At 47.7% G+C, this 15,448-nt stretch overlaps 2 protein-coding genes across 4 annotated transcripts in view; one reads left to right on the top strand and one right to left on the bottom strand.

Moving 5' to 3' along the window:
• The window catches only part of RFC1 (replication factor C subunit 1), an 83,689-nt gene extending 79,909 nt beyond the window's left edge, over positions 1-3,780 (top strand). For both annotated transcript variants that reach the window (XM_051842456.2, XM_070068123.1), the window contains 2 exons: positions 813-1,004; positions 2,420-3,780. In XM_051842456.2, coding sequence (XP_051698416.2) covers positions 813-1,004; positions 2,420-2,503 — 276 coding nt within the window. In that variant the 3' untranslated portion in view covers positions 2,504-3,780. The remainder of the gene's footprint in view (positions 1-812; positions 1,005-2,419) is intronic.
• Positions 3,781-5,444: 1,664 nt separating this feature from the next.
• Positions 5,445-15,448, bottom strand: part of WDR19 (WD repeat domain 19) — an 89,796-nt gene continuing 79,792 nt past the window's right edge. For both annotated transcript variants that reach the window (XM_008275097.4, XM_051842452.2), the window contains exons 33-37: positions 14,075-14,225; positions 12,431-12,554; positions 11,317-11,393; positions 10,905-11,033; positions 5,445-5,738 (exon numbers count right to left, since the gene is read on the bottom strand). In XM_008275097.4, the coding sequence (XP_008273319.1) occupies positions 10,922-11,033; positions 11,317-11,393; positions 12,431-12,554; positions 14,075-14,225 (464 nt within the window). In that variant the 3' untranslated portion in view covers positions 5,445-5,738; positions 10,905-10,921. The remainder of the gene's footprint in view (positions 5,739-10,904; positions 11,034-11,316; positions 11,394-12,430; positions 12,555-14,074; positions 14,226-15,448) is intronic.

The raw sequence follows: 15,448 nt of genomic DNA, 5'->3' as shown, positions 1-15,448 counted from the left end.
TCCCTGAGCAGAGTGGGGGGAGGGGCTTGGGGAAGGAACAGTGAAGGGTGGGGATGGGGTCCAAAGTCAAGATGTGTTTACCGACTGAGAGCTTTAAACATTTTTGATTTTTTTTAAGTCTATCTAATGCGTGGATTCAGTAGTCACTCCAGTTGAATAATCTGTAATCAGGTATCCCTTCTTACAGTGAGCCTGAAAGAACCATAGTGATCTAACAAGAATGTGTAACAGCCAGGACCTTACTCTGGTGCCTGTTTGATTCTGTTTTCTCTGTGGCTTGCCTACACCAGACTTTTGACCTGACTTAATGGTTATTTGTAAATTCCCACAATAGACACCTGTTGTTAGGATTTATGGATTAATTGTGGAATTAGGAAGTTAAAGGTTTGTAAGTTACTTAGTATTTTGGAGTAACTACGGTTATTATGGAAAAGGGGAACTTAAATATTATGTGGTAATTAAAGGCTATTTTGTACCTTATCCTGAGCCTTTTTTTGATTTATCAGTTCACTGACTATCTTTGTTTATTATTTAGATAGAAATGTAGAGGGTGGTGAATAGGCAAAAGTATGATTTCAAGTAACTTTTTTTAATTTGCTTAAAGCTCCCAAATGCTGATTCTTTTTTTTAAAAGTAAAGGGCTTTATTAAGGCATCATGAAAAATATTGAACTTCTCCATAGAAGAGAGTACATGTGTATATTTTGCAAAGAATTTCAGTGTGCTCTGAGGGTCTTTCAGCCCTTCAAGCTTATGAATTCGAAGCAGTTGTTTGGCACTTGGCCTCTGAGTCTCCGCTCCGCCTGCCCGCAGGTGAAAGCCGCCTTCACGAGAGCGTACAACAAGGAAGCCCACCTTGCCCCGTACGCGCTGCAGGCAGGCAGGGCGTCTCGCCACAGCGTGGGCCTGGCCCTGGACTCCGAGTACAGCGAGGACTTGCAGGAAGAGGATTCTCAGACCGACGAGAAGGACCAAGACGCCGTAGAAATGGATGCTATGATCAAGGTAGGATTTCAAGCCTCAGGACGGATGGCTTCAAAGGAGAGGAGCCTTTCTTGTGTGTAACTTGCTCTGTGAGTAATACGGACTATCTAGCAAGTAAATGAGAAGGTAAAAGGTATTTTTTGTTCATCATGGTTGAGGGCGGAGAAGGGATAGATTTCATTTTTATAAACAGCTTCTGAGAGAAGTGATAGACCAAACAGTAAGAAGATAGGGCAGCTACTGGTTGTGATAGAATTCTCTTTGGAAAAGAACCATTTTATTTGATCATTGCTATATGCTTTCTTTTTTTTTTTTTTTTTTTTTGACAGGCAGAGTTAGACAGTGAGAGAGAGACAGAGAAACAGACAGAGGGAAAGGTCTTCCTTCCATTGGTTCACCCCCCAAATGGCTGCCTCGGCCGGCGCACTGCGCCGATCCGAAGCCAGGAGCCAGGTGCCTCCTTCTGGTCTCCCATGGGGTGCAGGGCCCAAGCACTTGGGCCATCCTCCACTGCACTCCCTGGCCACAGCAGAGAGCTGGACTGGAAGAGAAGCAACCGGGACAGAACCAGCGCCCTGACTGGGACTAGAACCCGGTGTGCCAGTGCTGTAGGCGGAGGATTAGCCTAGTGAGCCGCAGCGCCAGCCAGCTGTATGCTTTCTTATCCACAGACACGTTCTCACAGCATCATCAGGAAAACATCTGAAAACAGTTTCTTCCTTCTGCTCTTTGTGTTTTGCTGGAACCACTAAATTGCCTGTAGGAATTTCTCAGAGCATAATGTCTCTAAGACTTGCTAGGCAGGATTGCAGTCCACTATGCTGTCAGTGCACTGCTTCCAGCTGGCCAGGGCCAAGGCATCTGGTCTGTGCCCTCTGTCCTTTGCTGTGTGTGTAGGCTTCTGGCCCCTCCCTTGGTTTTGTATATGTGGGGTAGGTACAGGGGCCTCATCCAGTGGACCTCTCCCTAGCCTTAGGGAGACATGAGAGGTTGTCTTCTACCTCTTCCACCTCTTCCACCTCTTCCCCCTTCAAAAAGCAATGTGTTTAGGTCTCTAATCTGACACTGAAGGAAAAGGCAATTCTTTATATAAACACTACCCCTTTTTTATAAAGTGTCCCTTGCTGACTTGGCCTTTCCTAGATGTACCCAGGTTCCGGATCCAAGAAACTGCCTGACCTGGGGAACAGGTCTGAGTTGTAGACTTGAAATGGCTTTGCAGTTTTTACTGAGAGCTTTTCAAGGCTGTAGTTAGCACAGAAATTTCTTGAAAGTAAGCTCATTGGGAATAACCGTCATCTGAGATACAGATGTATGCAACCTCTCCTCTTTTTAATTTAAGTTGCAGAGATTAGAGTCATTGTAGAAGCAAAGGTACTGCATGTAGTAATAACCACAGTTATTAACCGTTTTGTGCATCTTTTCTCCCTCAACAGAAAAAGACAAAATCTGCAAAGTCTGCAAAACCAGAAAAAGATAAAGAATCCAGAAAAGGAAAAGGAAAAAATTCAAAGAAATGAAACTTTTTCACTACCGACAGCCACTTTTTACTCCCTCTCCTGACCAGTCTAGCTGGTCTAGAAAAAGCGTTTATTTTCAGAAAAAGCGTTTATTTTCCAGAGGAAGCATGCTGTAGAGCATAATGGGATGGCGTGGTGGCCCCGTTCTCCAGAAAGGGCGGTGCAGCCAGGAAATACCCAGTAGGCTCACATACACCTCTTATAGAGGTCGACAGACTGCCGGGTCCTCACTGCCCCTGTCAGTCTAAGCAGATGCTGTGCTTCAGAGTGACTGATTGGAACCAGAAACCACACGTGGACTTTGCGGTCAGATTTTAGCTAACAGTAGTAAGCTTGGGAGCGGTGGTACTGAAGCATCTTTTGTAGGCTTAAGAATTTTATCATAACGGCCTTTTATAGGACCAATGCTGATTTTTTTTTAAAATGTAATTCCTATTATGTGAGGAAATTTTGTAAATAAATCATCATCATCCAACACAGTTCACCACCTAAAACTGGGTATTCTTTGTACATTGTCAGTTACCTTGCAAGGTGTTAAGTTAGGAATAAAATTGTTCCACATGATCCATGTACAAATTCTTAAGACTGTAATCTTGTACAGCAAAGTATTATGATGGTATATTACTTTCCTTGTGAATTTGCAAATGATTGGATAAAAAAATCTTACTATATTCCTTACTTTACTAACCAGTTGTGTGAAACATAACTTGAGCGGTTGAAGGCAGAACTCTGCACTCCCATCTCTGTGCTGTGAGAAGGGCTCATGGAGAGAGAGGCTCTCGGCTGCTCTGGGAGGGCAGCCTGACTGTTAGACTCGCACCCTCTGTAGTCTGCACCCGTCCAGGTTACACCACGGGGCCCAGACTGGGTCGCACTCCTGGGCTTGCTCTGGCGGGGGACAAAGAGAACACTGGCTTTTGTTGACTTTGTCCCTGGGAGATCCGGTTCTGTTCTGTGATGGCTCCCACGAACTCTGCTGGAACTGTAGAGTGTCTGGGTGTCGGTGTCTGTCGAGTGGCCCGAGGCTGTGGGGCAGGCCTGGAGCTGGGAATCTTGTCAGTGAATGCTCGGAGGTATGTGCACCTCTGTGAGGTATACACCGAAAGAAAACTAAAAATAAGGGTCGTCTTCCCTGCCTGTATGGGACTGTCTGTCTGGTTTGGGAGATGAGACATGAAGTTCTTGAGACATTTAAAGTGTATTTGCCAGTGTGAAAAATGCCTTTTATGGAGATTCATTCATTATTGAAATAAAACATCACCTTAAGCTTTCGCGTACCCAGCCATGCTCCTCTCTTTTTTAAAGCCCAGCTTCAGACTGTTCTGCTTCAGTGACGTGGGCATGGGTGGCTTGTGCGTCCCTTCCTTTTACTGTGGAAGGGTAAAGGCAAGACCGCTGTGATGCTGCAGCACACCAAGGAGGACTAGTGTCTGTTACTGGTTCGTTACACTTGTAATGCTAAGCACCCTAAACACACATGGGCATAGTTTGTGTATGAGACAAATACCATTTCTTTTAGAATTAGAAATTGTAAATATACTCGGATATATGAGGATGACCGTATTGGCCTGATTGCTCTTGAAGTCCCTGTGACCATGAGGTCAGTGAATGGCTGAGGCCAGTGGTAGTTGTGGTTGGTGCACCTAGTTTGGTTCTGGATCTCAATGGTCTGTATTGAGGCTGACTCTTGGTTGGCACTGCTAATGAACCCTTCTGAGGTGACTTGATGCCGCACATCATCTTGGAGCGTGTACTGTATACTTAGTCTTTTTGAGATCCTTTGAGAGTCTTGGCCACTTTGTTATCATTTTTATTAATCTTGGCAGTCTTGCAGCAACAGTTGGCTTCTTGAAGTTATTAACTGCTAGGTTTTGATGCTAGTTTTCATGTCTCCCAGAGGCCCACACATTAAAGGTTTGGTCCCCAAATCCTAACGGCACTAACACTAAGACGGCAGAAACTAATCTAATCATAATGTCAGGGAGGTGAGGCCTTTGGAAGATGATCAGAGTGGGGTCGTTTGTTGGGCTGGAGCCACCCTGATGGCTTTTTAAGGTGAGACGGTGACACAGGCACGCCCTCTTGCCATGTGGTGCTGAGCCGTGTCAGAACTCTGCCACTAGGAATGCCCTCCACCAGCGCCCAACCAGTTGGGCCACTGTCATAGACTGTGACCCTCTAGAATGGTGAGCCAAAATAAGCCTTTTCTCTCTATAAAGCTAGCTTCTTCCACGTGTCCTGTTGTAATGAGAAGCTAAGCAGTACATTTAAAATGAGCATGTTGTTACATACTTGGATTATGTTATCTTCTTAAACAAGTTTTGGTGACAGTTTGCTCATGAGTGAAAGCCTAAGGTCTGTAACAAACATGTGATGTGCTCACCTTCTAGAAAGTCGAGTGTCTGTGGTTCTTATTCCTGTGACCCTTCTAGTGATTGGACAAAGGAAGGAGCAGGGGACTATGGGTGGGTTTTGAGGTCTTGGTAAGGCCAAGACCTCTGGCTTGTCACTGGGGGAGCAGGAAGACCGGTCACGAAGCTGAAGGCATCGTGCAGGTACGCTACTGGGATGCTAGAAAAGCACTGGCACTTTGGACCCAGCCCAGGCTCAGTGGTCAGGTGGCTGTAGTCTAAACTCAGACTGTGTGGTTCATCCTATGACTCATTTCTATCAGTCCCCCTGGGTGATAAGGAGGTGTGTAGTGTGGTAGGAAAGGTTTGGGATGCCTTGGAGAGAGAGTGTTATCTGAGGAAGATTCCAAATAACGCATGTTTTCAGGGGAATTTAAACAGGTTATTTTTCACTCTTTCCAAGATGGGTTTTACTGACTTTGGATTCTGGGACTGGTTCTGCTAAATAGCCTCCTTATTTCAGACTTGATTTTACCCTGGTAACATCTGTGCTGCAGTGTTTTCCTCTAAATCCAGGAAAACACTGCAAATGTCTCGTCAACAATTTTATTTTAAAGGAGATATTTCAAAATATAAAAGATATCAAAAAGCTGAATATTTACATTTATGCCATGGGTCAGTGTAACAGTGCAGAGCAAGGAGTATGGGAAACTTGGAAGAGGAGCTACACCGTGCACGGCGAGGTTGTGTTTCCGTTGTCCAGCCACAGCAGTGGAGTGTGCTGACTGGGCGCAGTCACCTGTGCGTCATCTTGCTGTGTCCAGGAAGGAGCATCTCAAGTTCACCGGGGTGGAAGCAAGGCCATCTTCTCAGCAACGGTAGAGCTAGAAGGAGGAACACAGCAGCTGAGTGGCCTTCAGTAAGAGCCAGGCATGCCCCAGGCGACTGTTTAGTTGGACTCCACAGCCTGCGAGCAGTTTTGAGTTATAGCTGTGGGCACACTGGGGAGCCTTGATTATAAAATGGGAACAAAGACGCTGGCCCCAGGGGTAATGGAGATAATGGAGACTATCGCTAAAGGAGACTCCGGGAGGCAGTGGTGCCACCCTTGTGCGAGACCTGGATCCAGTTCCAGAACGTTGTGGGCATTTGGGGCGTGAACCACCGAATAGGAACACTCTCAGATAAATAATCTTAGTTTAAAAAAAGCAACTTGTAATACTATATGGAACCCTAGATTCAAGAATGCAAGAACAATATGGAACTGGTGAATATAAAGCTATATTGTGTATTTAGTACAGTTTTTTTTTTTTTTTTTTTTTTTTTTTTTTTTTTTTGAACGACAGAAAGGGGAGAGAGAGAGAAAGCTTCTGTCTTCTGGTTCACTCCCCAAGTGGCAGCAATGGCTAGGGCCGGGCCAGGTACTCCATCCAAGTCTCCCATGAGAATGGTGGGGGCCAAGTACTGTGCTGTTTTTTCGCTGCTTTCCCAAGTACATCAGCAGGGAACTGGATTGGAACAGTCAGGACTCAGACCAGAGTGCCAGTATAGGATGTCAGCATTGCAGGTGATGGATTAACCCACTGTGCTAAGTGACAGCCCCAATAATATATATGAACTTCAAAATGTTCATGGAAAATATATGTATATATGAACATACATATATATGAACTTCAAAATGTTCATGGAAAATGGAATTAAAAGATTCTCGCTGGGGGCTGGCTCTGTGGTATTAGTGAGTAAAGCCTCGTCCTGAAGTGCTGGCATCCCATATCTCAGCTCCACTTCTGACTCAGCTCTCTGCTAATGCGCCTGGGACAGCAGCAGCAGATGGCCCAAGGCCTCCCACCCATGTGGATAGACCTGGAAGAAGTTCCGGGCTTCAGATCGTGCCAGCCCCAGCCATTGTGGAGTGAATCAGTGAATGGAAGATCTCTCTGCTTCTGCCATGCAAATAAATATTTTCTCTGGTACGAAAAATATTTTTATAGCTTTATTTATTTGAAAGGCAGAATTGTAGGTAGAGAGGGAGATCTTCCATCTGCTAGGTCATTCCACAAATGGTCAGGCCAAAGCCAGGAGCCTATGGGTGGCAGGGGCCCAAGGACCAGGGCCATCTTCTGCTTTCCCAGGCACATTAGTAGGGAGCTGGGTCAGAAGTAGAGCAGCTAGGACATGAACTAGTACCCAAATAGGATGCCAGCATTACAGGAGTGGCTTAACCTGCTACGCCACAATTCTGGCCCCATGCACAGTTGGGGTCTTAAAAATGTTTATGGAACACGTGTATCATGAAAAAAACTTCAGATTTCAAAAAAATTTTAATTCAAATTTTAAATTACTTAAAAGATTACTTCAAAAAGCTAATGGGATTTATGTATGTATATGTGTGAAATAGCATAAACATTCTGCAGAGAATTATAGGTAAAAAGTCAATAGCAGTATAAACTGAAATTTGATCAACCAAATATGAGGAACAGAGAACAAAAAGCAGATGAGACATAATAGGAAAAGATACTCTACCTGATAATAAACTTGAAATTAAAACAAAATTATAGTTCAAATACTCTTTATGAACATGGACACTGTACTCCATATAATGTTAATAAAAGAGCCAGCAGTACATCAGAGTGGGTGTATATGTCATGAACAAAACTTGATTTTAACATTCAAAAATCAACATATTTTACCATATTGAAGAATAACCCATGCATAAAAAGCATTTGATAAAATCACTCAGCTCAGCAAACTAGGAATAGAAGGCAATTTTTGTAAGCTGTTAGGTTTCTCATAAAGGCCTTCCTACATCTAAACATCACAGTGGTGAACTCCACTGAGCCCTCTGTATCCACGGGTTCCACACCTGTGGATTCCACCAATTGCAGATTGAAAAAATATTGTACATATGGACTTTGATTTTTTTCCCTTTGGCTATTATTTCCTAAAACAGTGTAAGTACCACATAACAGTTATGTAGCAGTTTTATTGTATTAGGAATTAATGATTTAAAATGCACACAATGATGTGCACAGAATATATGCAAATATGATGTGATTTTATATAAGGGATTTGAGCAGCCCCAGTAACCATGGGGGTCCTGGAACCAATCCCTGTGGATATTAAGGGGTGACAGTACGGAATGCCTGCCTCCAATAATGGAAACAAGGCCAGGATGTTGACTTCACTATTTTTATACAATAGTACACTGGAGATCCCTGCCAGTGAGGTATTAGGAAGTAGTAAATTTCTCTCTATAGACCCAACAACTGTTCATGCAGAAAATCTGAAGGAATCTAAAAATAACAACCACTACACTTAAGTGCAACTAGAAAAATTGCAGGATACATAGTGTACTAAAATCAGTTTAACGTTTTCATACTAACAATTGGAAAATGAAAAAAAAAAATCTCCCCAAATTACTTGAATAAATACACCAAAGGCCTGAAAGGTTTCAGCACTGAAAAATGTAATATACTGCCAGGAAAGAACTGAGACTCTGTGCGTCCGTGTACTTGGGGTAAGCAGAGTTCTAGGATGGCCCTCGAGGTCCCCAGCTCCAGGGTGGCATTCTGAGTGACACTTCCTCCTGAATTTGGGCAAGACCTGTGAATATCATGTGCTAACCACATTAGGCCACGCTGTCTGGCAAAGAGAAAAAGACCAGGATTCCACCAACGGTGAACCTGGAAGAGAGGTTGAAGCCTCAACCAACACCATGGCTGTTGCATTGGGAGCCTTGAGCAGCAGATCAAGCTAAGCTGTGCCTTGACTACTGACCCACAGAACCTGTGAGATGATAATCTGTGTTGCTTTATGCTGCTAAATTCATGACAACTTGTTACACAGTAATAGAAAATTTGGGAATTTGACAAGCTGATTCTAAGATTTGATTAAGAGTGATCAAAACAATCAAAAAATGACAAAGTTTGCAGGTACCACGATTCCTAACTTAAAGACGTAAAGCCACATTAACCAAGACAGTATAGTTTTTAAAGAAAGAGCAATCAAGAGAGGGCCAAGAAAGAGACTCGCACTTTAAACGTGGCTGATTGTCTACGAAGGCCCCAGGTACTTCAATGGGGAAAGGAAACGTTCTCTTGCCTGAATCTCCATGTGAGGGAAACACCCAGCCTGCCCCCTCCCACTGTAAGTAAGAATTATTTCAAGATAGATCACAGGCCATTACAGAAAGCAGTAAATGTAATTCAAAAACTAATCAATTATAATTCACCAAAGCAAAATATCAGATACCAATTGGGCCAGCGCTGTGGTACAGTATGTTAATCCTCCACCTGTGGCACCTGCATCCCATATGGGTGCTGATTCTAGGCCCAGCTGCTCCATTTCTGATCCAGCTCTCTGCTATGGCCTGGGAAAGCAGTGGAAGATGGCCCAAGCCTTTGGGCCCCTGCGCCCTCATGGGAGACCAGGAAGAAGCTCCTGGCTTCAGGTCAGCTCAGTTCTGGCCATTGTGGCCATTTGGGGAGTGAACCAGCAAATGGAAGACCTGTCTGTCCCTGTCACTGTCTGTAACTTTACATCTCAAATAAATAAATACAAAATCTTTAAAAAAAAAAAAAAGATACCAATCAGAAAAAGTCATAGACTTGCATCTAGAATAAAAAACTTTTACAACTCAGAGTGACATACCCCTTGCCAGTCGGAAGTGTGTCTTTTTACACTTGGTGCTGGGTGTCTGCATCAGAAGCTGGAGCCTGTCTCACAGCAGACTACAGGTAACAGTGACACTGTCACATTCCTGCAGGCTTCATGGTACTGGCTTCAGCCATGACTTTTTAGATAAAACACCAAAAGCACAAGCAACCAAAGGGAAAAAGAACTAGACACTAGATTTCATCAAAACAAAAATTCTGTGCCTCAAAAGATATCCAAAGAGAAAAACTATTTGCAAACAATGGATAAAGAATTTATATCTGAAATATCTGTAATAATACAGAGCTTAGAATTCAACATTAAGGGGTCAGTGCTGTGGCATAGTGGGTAAAGCCACCGCCTACAGTGCTAGCATCCCTTATGGGCACTGGTTTGAGACCTGGCTTCTCTCCTTTTCGAGGTAGCATCTCGGCTTCCTTTATCTGTTTACCGTGTCCTGGGCCAGGGCAACTATGAGAACAAGTCCTGGGGAAACCTCGAGTTGTATTTCAGCCAGGTTACGTTTGAGAGGCTGTGTCACACACTGTCATTACTCCCGCTGCTTCCTTTAGGGAAACACAGTTTGGCAAGGTTTTCTTCCCACTAGAGACCACATTTCCTTGCCTGCCTCTGCAGTATGGCCATGGGAGTTAAGTTCTTGCCAGTGGAATGAAGTGGAAGGGCTGCGTGGGGCTTTTATGTGACAACAATGAGACTCAGAAAGAAAAAGCAATGGAGGTTTTCCAAATCTCTGGAACACACAATTTTTACAGTACATTCCCGTGAATTACAATATAAACCTCATTTTTATTAGGGGGCTCTAGGTTGAATGCATTGACTAAAAAGGACCCTATATGATTTTATAAAGCATGTTCCAGTTGGGCCCCATGATGCTAATTGACCAAATAACCTTTGTCACTTTGGAGACTGTACTAAAGTATTATGTTTACAAATTATACACACACATCAGTGGCAAGCATTTGGCCTCATGTTTAAGATGCTAATTCAGACAGCACTGCAGTCCCTGGGTTCAAGGTCTTGCTCCAGCTCCCGATTCTAGCTTCTTGCTAATGCGGACCGCAGGAGGCAGCAGGCGATGGCTCAAGTAATTGGGCTCCTGCTACCTGTGTGGGACACCTGTATCAATTCCTGGCTCCCAGCTGTAGCCTTGGCCGTTGTGGGCACTTGGAGAGTGGACCAGTAGATGGAAGCTCACCCTGCATCTGCCTCTCAAATATGTAAAATCAAAATGATCAAAAATTGGTTGTCAGATTTTCCAATGCCAGCAGCTACATGATGTACACACAATAAAAGAGGTCAGTGCCACTGTGAAGCAGGAAGCCGAGTGGCCCCCGCGGCCCCCAAGCCCTGGACGCAAGTGGTGATCTGGCGCTTACCTGCAGCGCACGTGCCCTCACGGCTCCACCTCTGTCTGCAGGAACTGGGTACAGTCCGAGACTTTTTTCAGCTGAGCAGCATTTAGTCTTTCTGAACACATAGGGCATGTGTTTTCAGTGTTTAACATGCTGTTTGGAGGAGGGAAATGGAGAAGGAATTCAGTGTGCAGTAGTGGGTCGCACTCACGTGAGAAACAACTTTATGTTCATTTCCTAACACATGTTCAGCGTGCAACTGAAGACTCAGGTCTTCGATCTCATGCACTAGTGTTGTCCACCGTCACAGGAGGTGGTTCCGGGAAGGCGACTTGGGTCTCCAGGGATCTCCAGGGACATGAGCAGATAAGGAGACTGCAGAATACAAGGCCCGTTGGTGGGAGAGCTGTGACTGAGTCAGGGGAGGCGCACTTACATCTTAAGTTCCGAGTACAGCGCGGGGAAGTCACAGTGCGGGCACACGGTCCAGTCATCTTTCAGCATGTGTCGACCCTGGGAACAGTGCATTTCCAAGTGAGATTCATGCTTGCTTTAAAAACTGCCACCAATATTCAGTTACAACAAGGTGCAGTTAAAAGCCAGAACCCTAACTTAGGAGATGATTGCTCTTTCCCGCGGTGGATAACTGATCAAGAAGAGGGCCTCAGAAGGACCAAAGCTCGATCCTACTGGTTCATGTTTAAAGGAAGAAAAAACTTCAGGGCTGGCGCTGTGGCGCAGTAGGTTAATCCTCCGCCTGCAGCGCTGGCATCCCATATGGGTGCCAGGTTCTAGTTCCGCTGCTCCTCTTCCAGTCCAGCTCTCTGCTGTGGATTGGGAGGGCAGTGGAAGATGGCCCAAGTGCTTGGGCCCTGCACCCGCATGGGAGACCAGCGAAGAAGCTCCTGGCTTCAGATCAGCACAGCTCCGGCCGTTGTGGCCATCTGGGGAGTGAACCAACGGCAGAAGACCTTTCTCTGTCTCTCCCTCTCACTGTCTGTAATTCTACCTCTCAAATAAATAAAATCTTACAAAAAAAAAAAGGAAAATCTTCAATTTTGTGACCTCATTACTAAATTCATAAAAACAGAAGTTGTGCTAGTTCAGTGGTTAACAAATACTAAAAGTCAAAACTGCCCCTTAGAAAGTGCCGCAGCACGCCCCGTATGGCACCAGGACTTCCCGCAGGGTACTGGTCTGCATTGCTGGCACAGCAGGCATTGTTAGACACGACCCTAGCCAGGCAAAGCACACCGCACTAGGTGTCTGTTTCGCTTGTGGGTAGCAAAAGACGCATTTGAGCCCAGGTCAGCCTGGTCCCCACGCCTGGGCTACACCGCCCTGCAGCAGCTTCCGGCTGGTGCCTTCACCTAAGGTTACTGAGTGCACTGAGTCTAACTCTGCCTTGTTGATCATAAACTGTGTGCTTGGTCAGGCAGGAAAGCTGAGGATGGGATGATCTCGGAGCTGAGGAGGCGGTTGGCATCTGTCAAGTATTCAAGTGGGTTAGGAATACATCGGCAGAGAAGGGGCAGGGGCTGCACACTTACGGTCGCAATGCAGTAGGGGATGTTGTTTTTACATCCAGGACAGAGGAGCTCACACTCCGGGAGAGGGAATTCACAGAACGGACATGGGGTCACGGCCTCTTCTGTCTCGGATGTGTCGGGTCTCCTGTGAGGAGGAGTCACATGTCCTTTCAGAAAACCACCTATTTCCTCCAGTGTGGGTGGAGGTGAACGGCATCTGGAAACCAGGCCCATGTCACACACCTCCTTCACCGTCAGCCCTCGTCCCTGCTCCAGGGAGAAGAGTGCGTAGGATACTTGGCCAGGCTCTACTAGGGTCAGGGAGCAGGAGTTCACAGCACACTGAGTGGCAGAAACCGTGGGTAGGTCCCGTCACTTGTCTTCCTGTGCCAAGAGGGGAGCCTGGCGTTTTTGGTTTTGTGTGTGTATGTGGGAAAGGCTGTGGGGTGAGTGAAATGTAAATAGCCCCATGCAGTCAGTAGGCACAGATTGGACGACATGGCCAGGGACCACTTGGAGAATGACCAGCGTCTCTTCCAGGCCAGCCTGGTACTGAGCTGTCGGGGTGAATACGACCTTGCATTTCCCAGTTCTTTTCTCCCAGCTCACTTTCCATGCTAGCAGGTATGTTAGGTCAGACGAATCTACTGTTGACAGCATGCACTTAGCCTAGCGGTAACGAGGGCCTGGGCTTAGAGCCAAGCTCCAGCCCCTGACTCCAGCTTTTGCCAGCTGCAGACTTTGGAAGGCAGCAGTGATGTCTCAGGTGCACACACGCTGCCTGTGTGGGAGCGCTGCGCTGAGTTCCCAGCCCTGACTTGCAGGCAGGCAGGGTGACAACTAGCAGCCGGGAGCCCTCTGGGGAATCTCTCGAAGGGGGGCTCCCCGTGTTCCTGTGCTGGGAGGCTGGTCCCAAGCCCAGCTGACCGTGGAGCGTCACTGACCCCGCCGCCTTCACCAGTGCAGTCCGTCCCCTGGCTGCGGCCTGGGCCCCTGATCATAACGTGACTGACAGACACCCCAGACGGCAGCACTACGAACGAGGGGGACAGAACCAACACGCGCGGCGATGCTTCCTCTCGTACGTGGTAGGGCTGCCTGCTGCTTCCTGAAGTGAAACGAGCCTGACCGCTCTTGGAGCTGCACGGGATTTGCAAGTGCGCTCTGGGCACTGGGCTCACTCTCACGCCGCGAACACTGTCGAATCCTCCCTCCGGGCAGACACTGCGGCCTACATGGCAGCAGTCTCCACCCTCGGCCACAGCACTGTGCAGTATGCTTCGCAGGTGGGGGAGAGAGTGCCAGAGGCCTAGCCGAGGAGGTCGAAGTGCAAGTCCTGGGGACACTGCCTCCCCGAATACACAGGCTGCCTCGAGTGGGGATGTGACGTCTGGAGGCGCAGCAGACTTTTTGTAGCTATGAGGAAGACTCCTCTGGCTATGCACAGTAAAGCTTAGCAGACAGACGGGTCTGTGCTTGGTGGCGTCGGCCCTGGACTACAAGTCCATGAATGCTGGCTTGTTCGAGCCATGGCTGGATGTTGGGCTGGCAGCTGAACACAGCCCCCACCCCCAGCCGTGCTCTTAGGACGCCTGCACGTTAGCAGCCCACTTTGGCAAAGTGCCTTTACGAAACGCAAGGGTGGGCCTGGCTGGCCCCGCCTACCTGACCATCGCCTCGATCTTCTTCTTGTACTTCACGTCTATTTTGTTGCGGTACTCGGGCCTCATGAGCATGGCTGCGAAGCTGAACGCGGAGTTCTTCAGGCCCGCCCGGTGGCACTTGAGCACCGTGGACGTCAGGATCGGCACGATGTCTGCAGCACGGAGGGGGGCAGAAAGCACACACTGTCCCTGTGCTCAGCGCTGCTGGCACGCAGCCGGGAGACAGGGCACGGCTTGCGGAGCTTTGCTTGTGCGCCAGGACGCAGGTCGGCCCGTTTCACGAGGACAGCAGCCAGGCTGTGTGCTGTTCCCGTCTCTCCCCTGGGGACCCCGTGGGCTGCCCTCCGCCATGGGGACTTGCTGCCTGAGCCGACACCTGTGCCAGGGCCTCAGCCTCCTTCCCCACGGCGAGATGAGGTTCTGCAGCCGACGGGGCGCAGACACGGACTCCTTGCTGGACCAACCCCTGTGTTGCCATCTAACACACCTTCAGGACAGATGCTCAAGGACTGGCGCGAAGACCATGACTTCTTAACCAAACAGTCCCCGGGCGCACGCCCACCTCTGCTCCCGGTGGGCTACAGTTATGCGAAAGTCTTTTTCCTGAGCCACAGAGAATGCATTTAGAGAGCGGAGGTTGGCACGCTGGCCCGTGGACCGGACCTGGCTCCCTGACAGTGAGTACGGCCCAGGAGCTAAGAAGGTTTTTTATTTATTTATTTATTTTTTTTATTTTTAAATGGTTGAAAAAAATTAAGAGGAATATTTAATGACATGTTATATGAGGTTCACATTTCTACGTCCAGAAACAGTGGAGCGCGGCCGTGCTCTGGTTTGGGTACTGCTTCTGCCGAGACGGCAGGGCCGAAGGGCTGCAACGCACCGCGTGGGCCGCAAAGCTGCGACGTAACATCTGGACATCTGGCCCCTCACAGAACAGACTGGGCCGGGCCTGCTCCTTAAGAGTGCTACCAGGACATTTAGAATAACGGGGCCTCTTGTGGAGGCCGTGTCCTCCTGGGGCCGGGGCCACAGAGTCAGCGCTCTTGGCTGACAGCAGTGATCTTAAGCCAGTGTTCCCTCACTTCATGGGCCCCACTCTGCTTATCTGTGAGCCAGGGAAACCCGCACCTGCACCAGACTGCACATGTGCCGGCCAGAGATGGCCACCCTTTGAAGGGCCAGTTACACACAGCCCTCGGCCGGCATCTGGAACTGGATTCAGGGAAGGGGCCATCCGCTTCCAAATAGCACCGCCATGAGTGCCTGGGATGTTGTGCAGGTGGGTCACAGTGAGCTGCCTTCGGGGGTCTGGAAGACTTGGTCCCTGCCCGATGTGTGTGTGGGGGGGTGTCTCTACATGGTCAGCCCTCGA

Source organism: Oryctolagus cuniculus, chromosome 2 (genome assembly GCF_964237555.1).
Source record: "Oryctolagus cuniculus chromosome 2, mOryCun1.1, whole genome shotgun sequence".
Taxonomy (NCBI): Eukaryota; Metazoa; Chordata; class Mammalia; order Lagomorpha; family Leporidae; genus Oryctolagus; species Oryctolagus cuniculus.
Note: the sequence above shows the minus strand (reverse complement) of the source record. Positions and strands in the feature narration are given on the sequence as shown.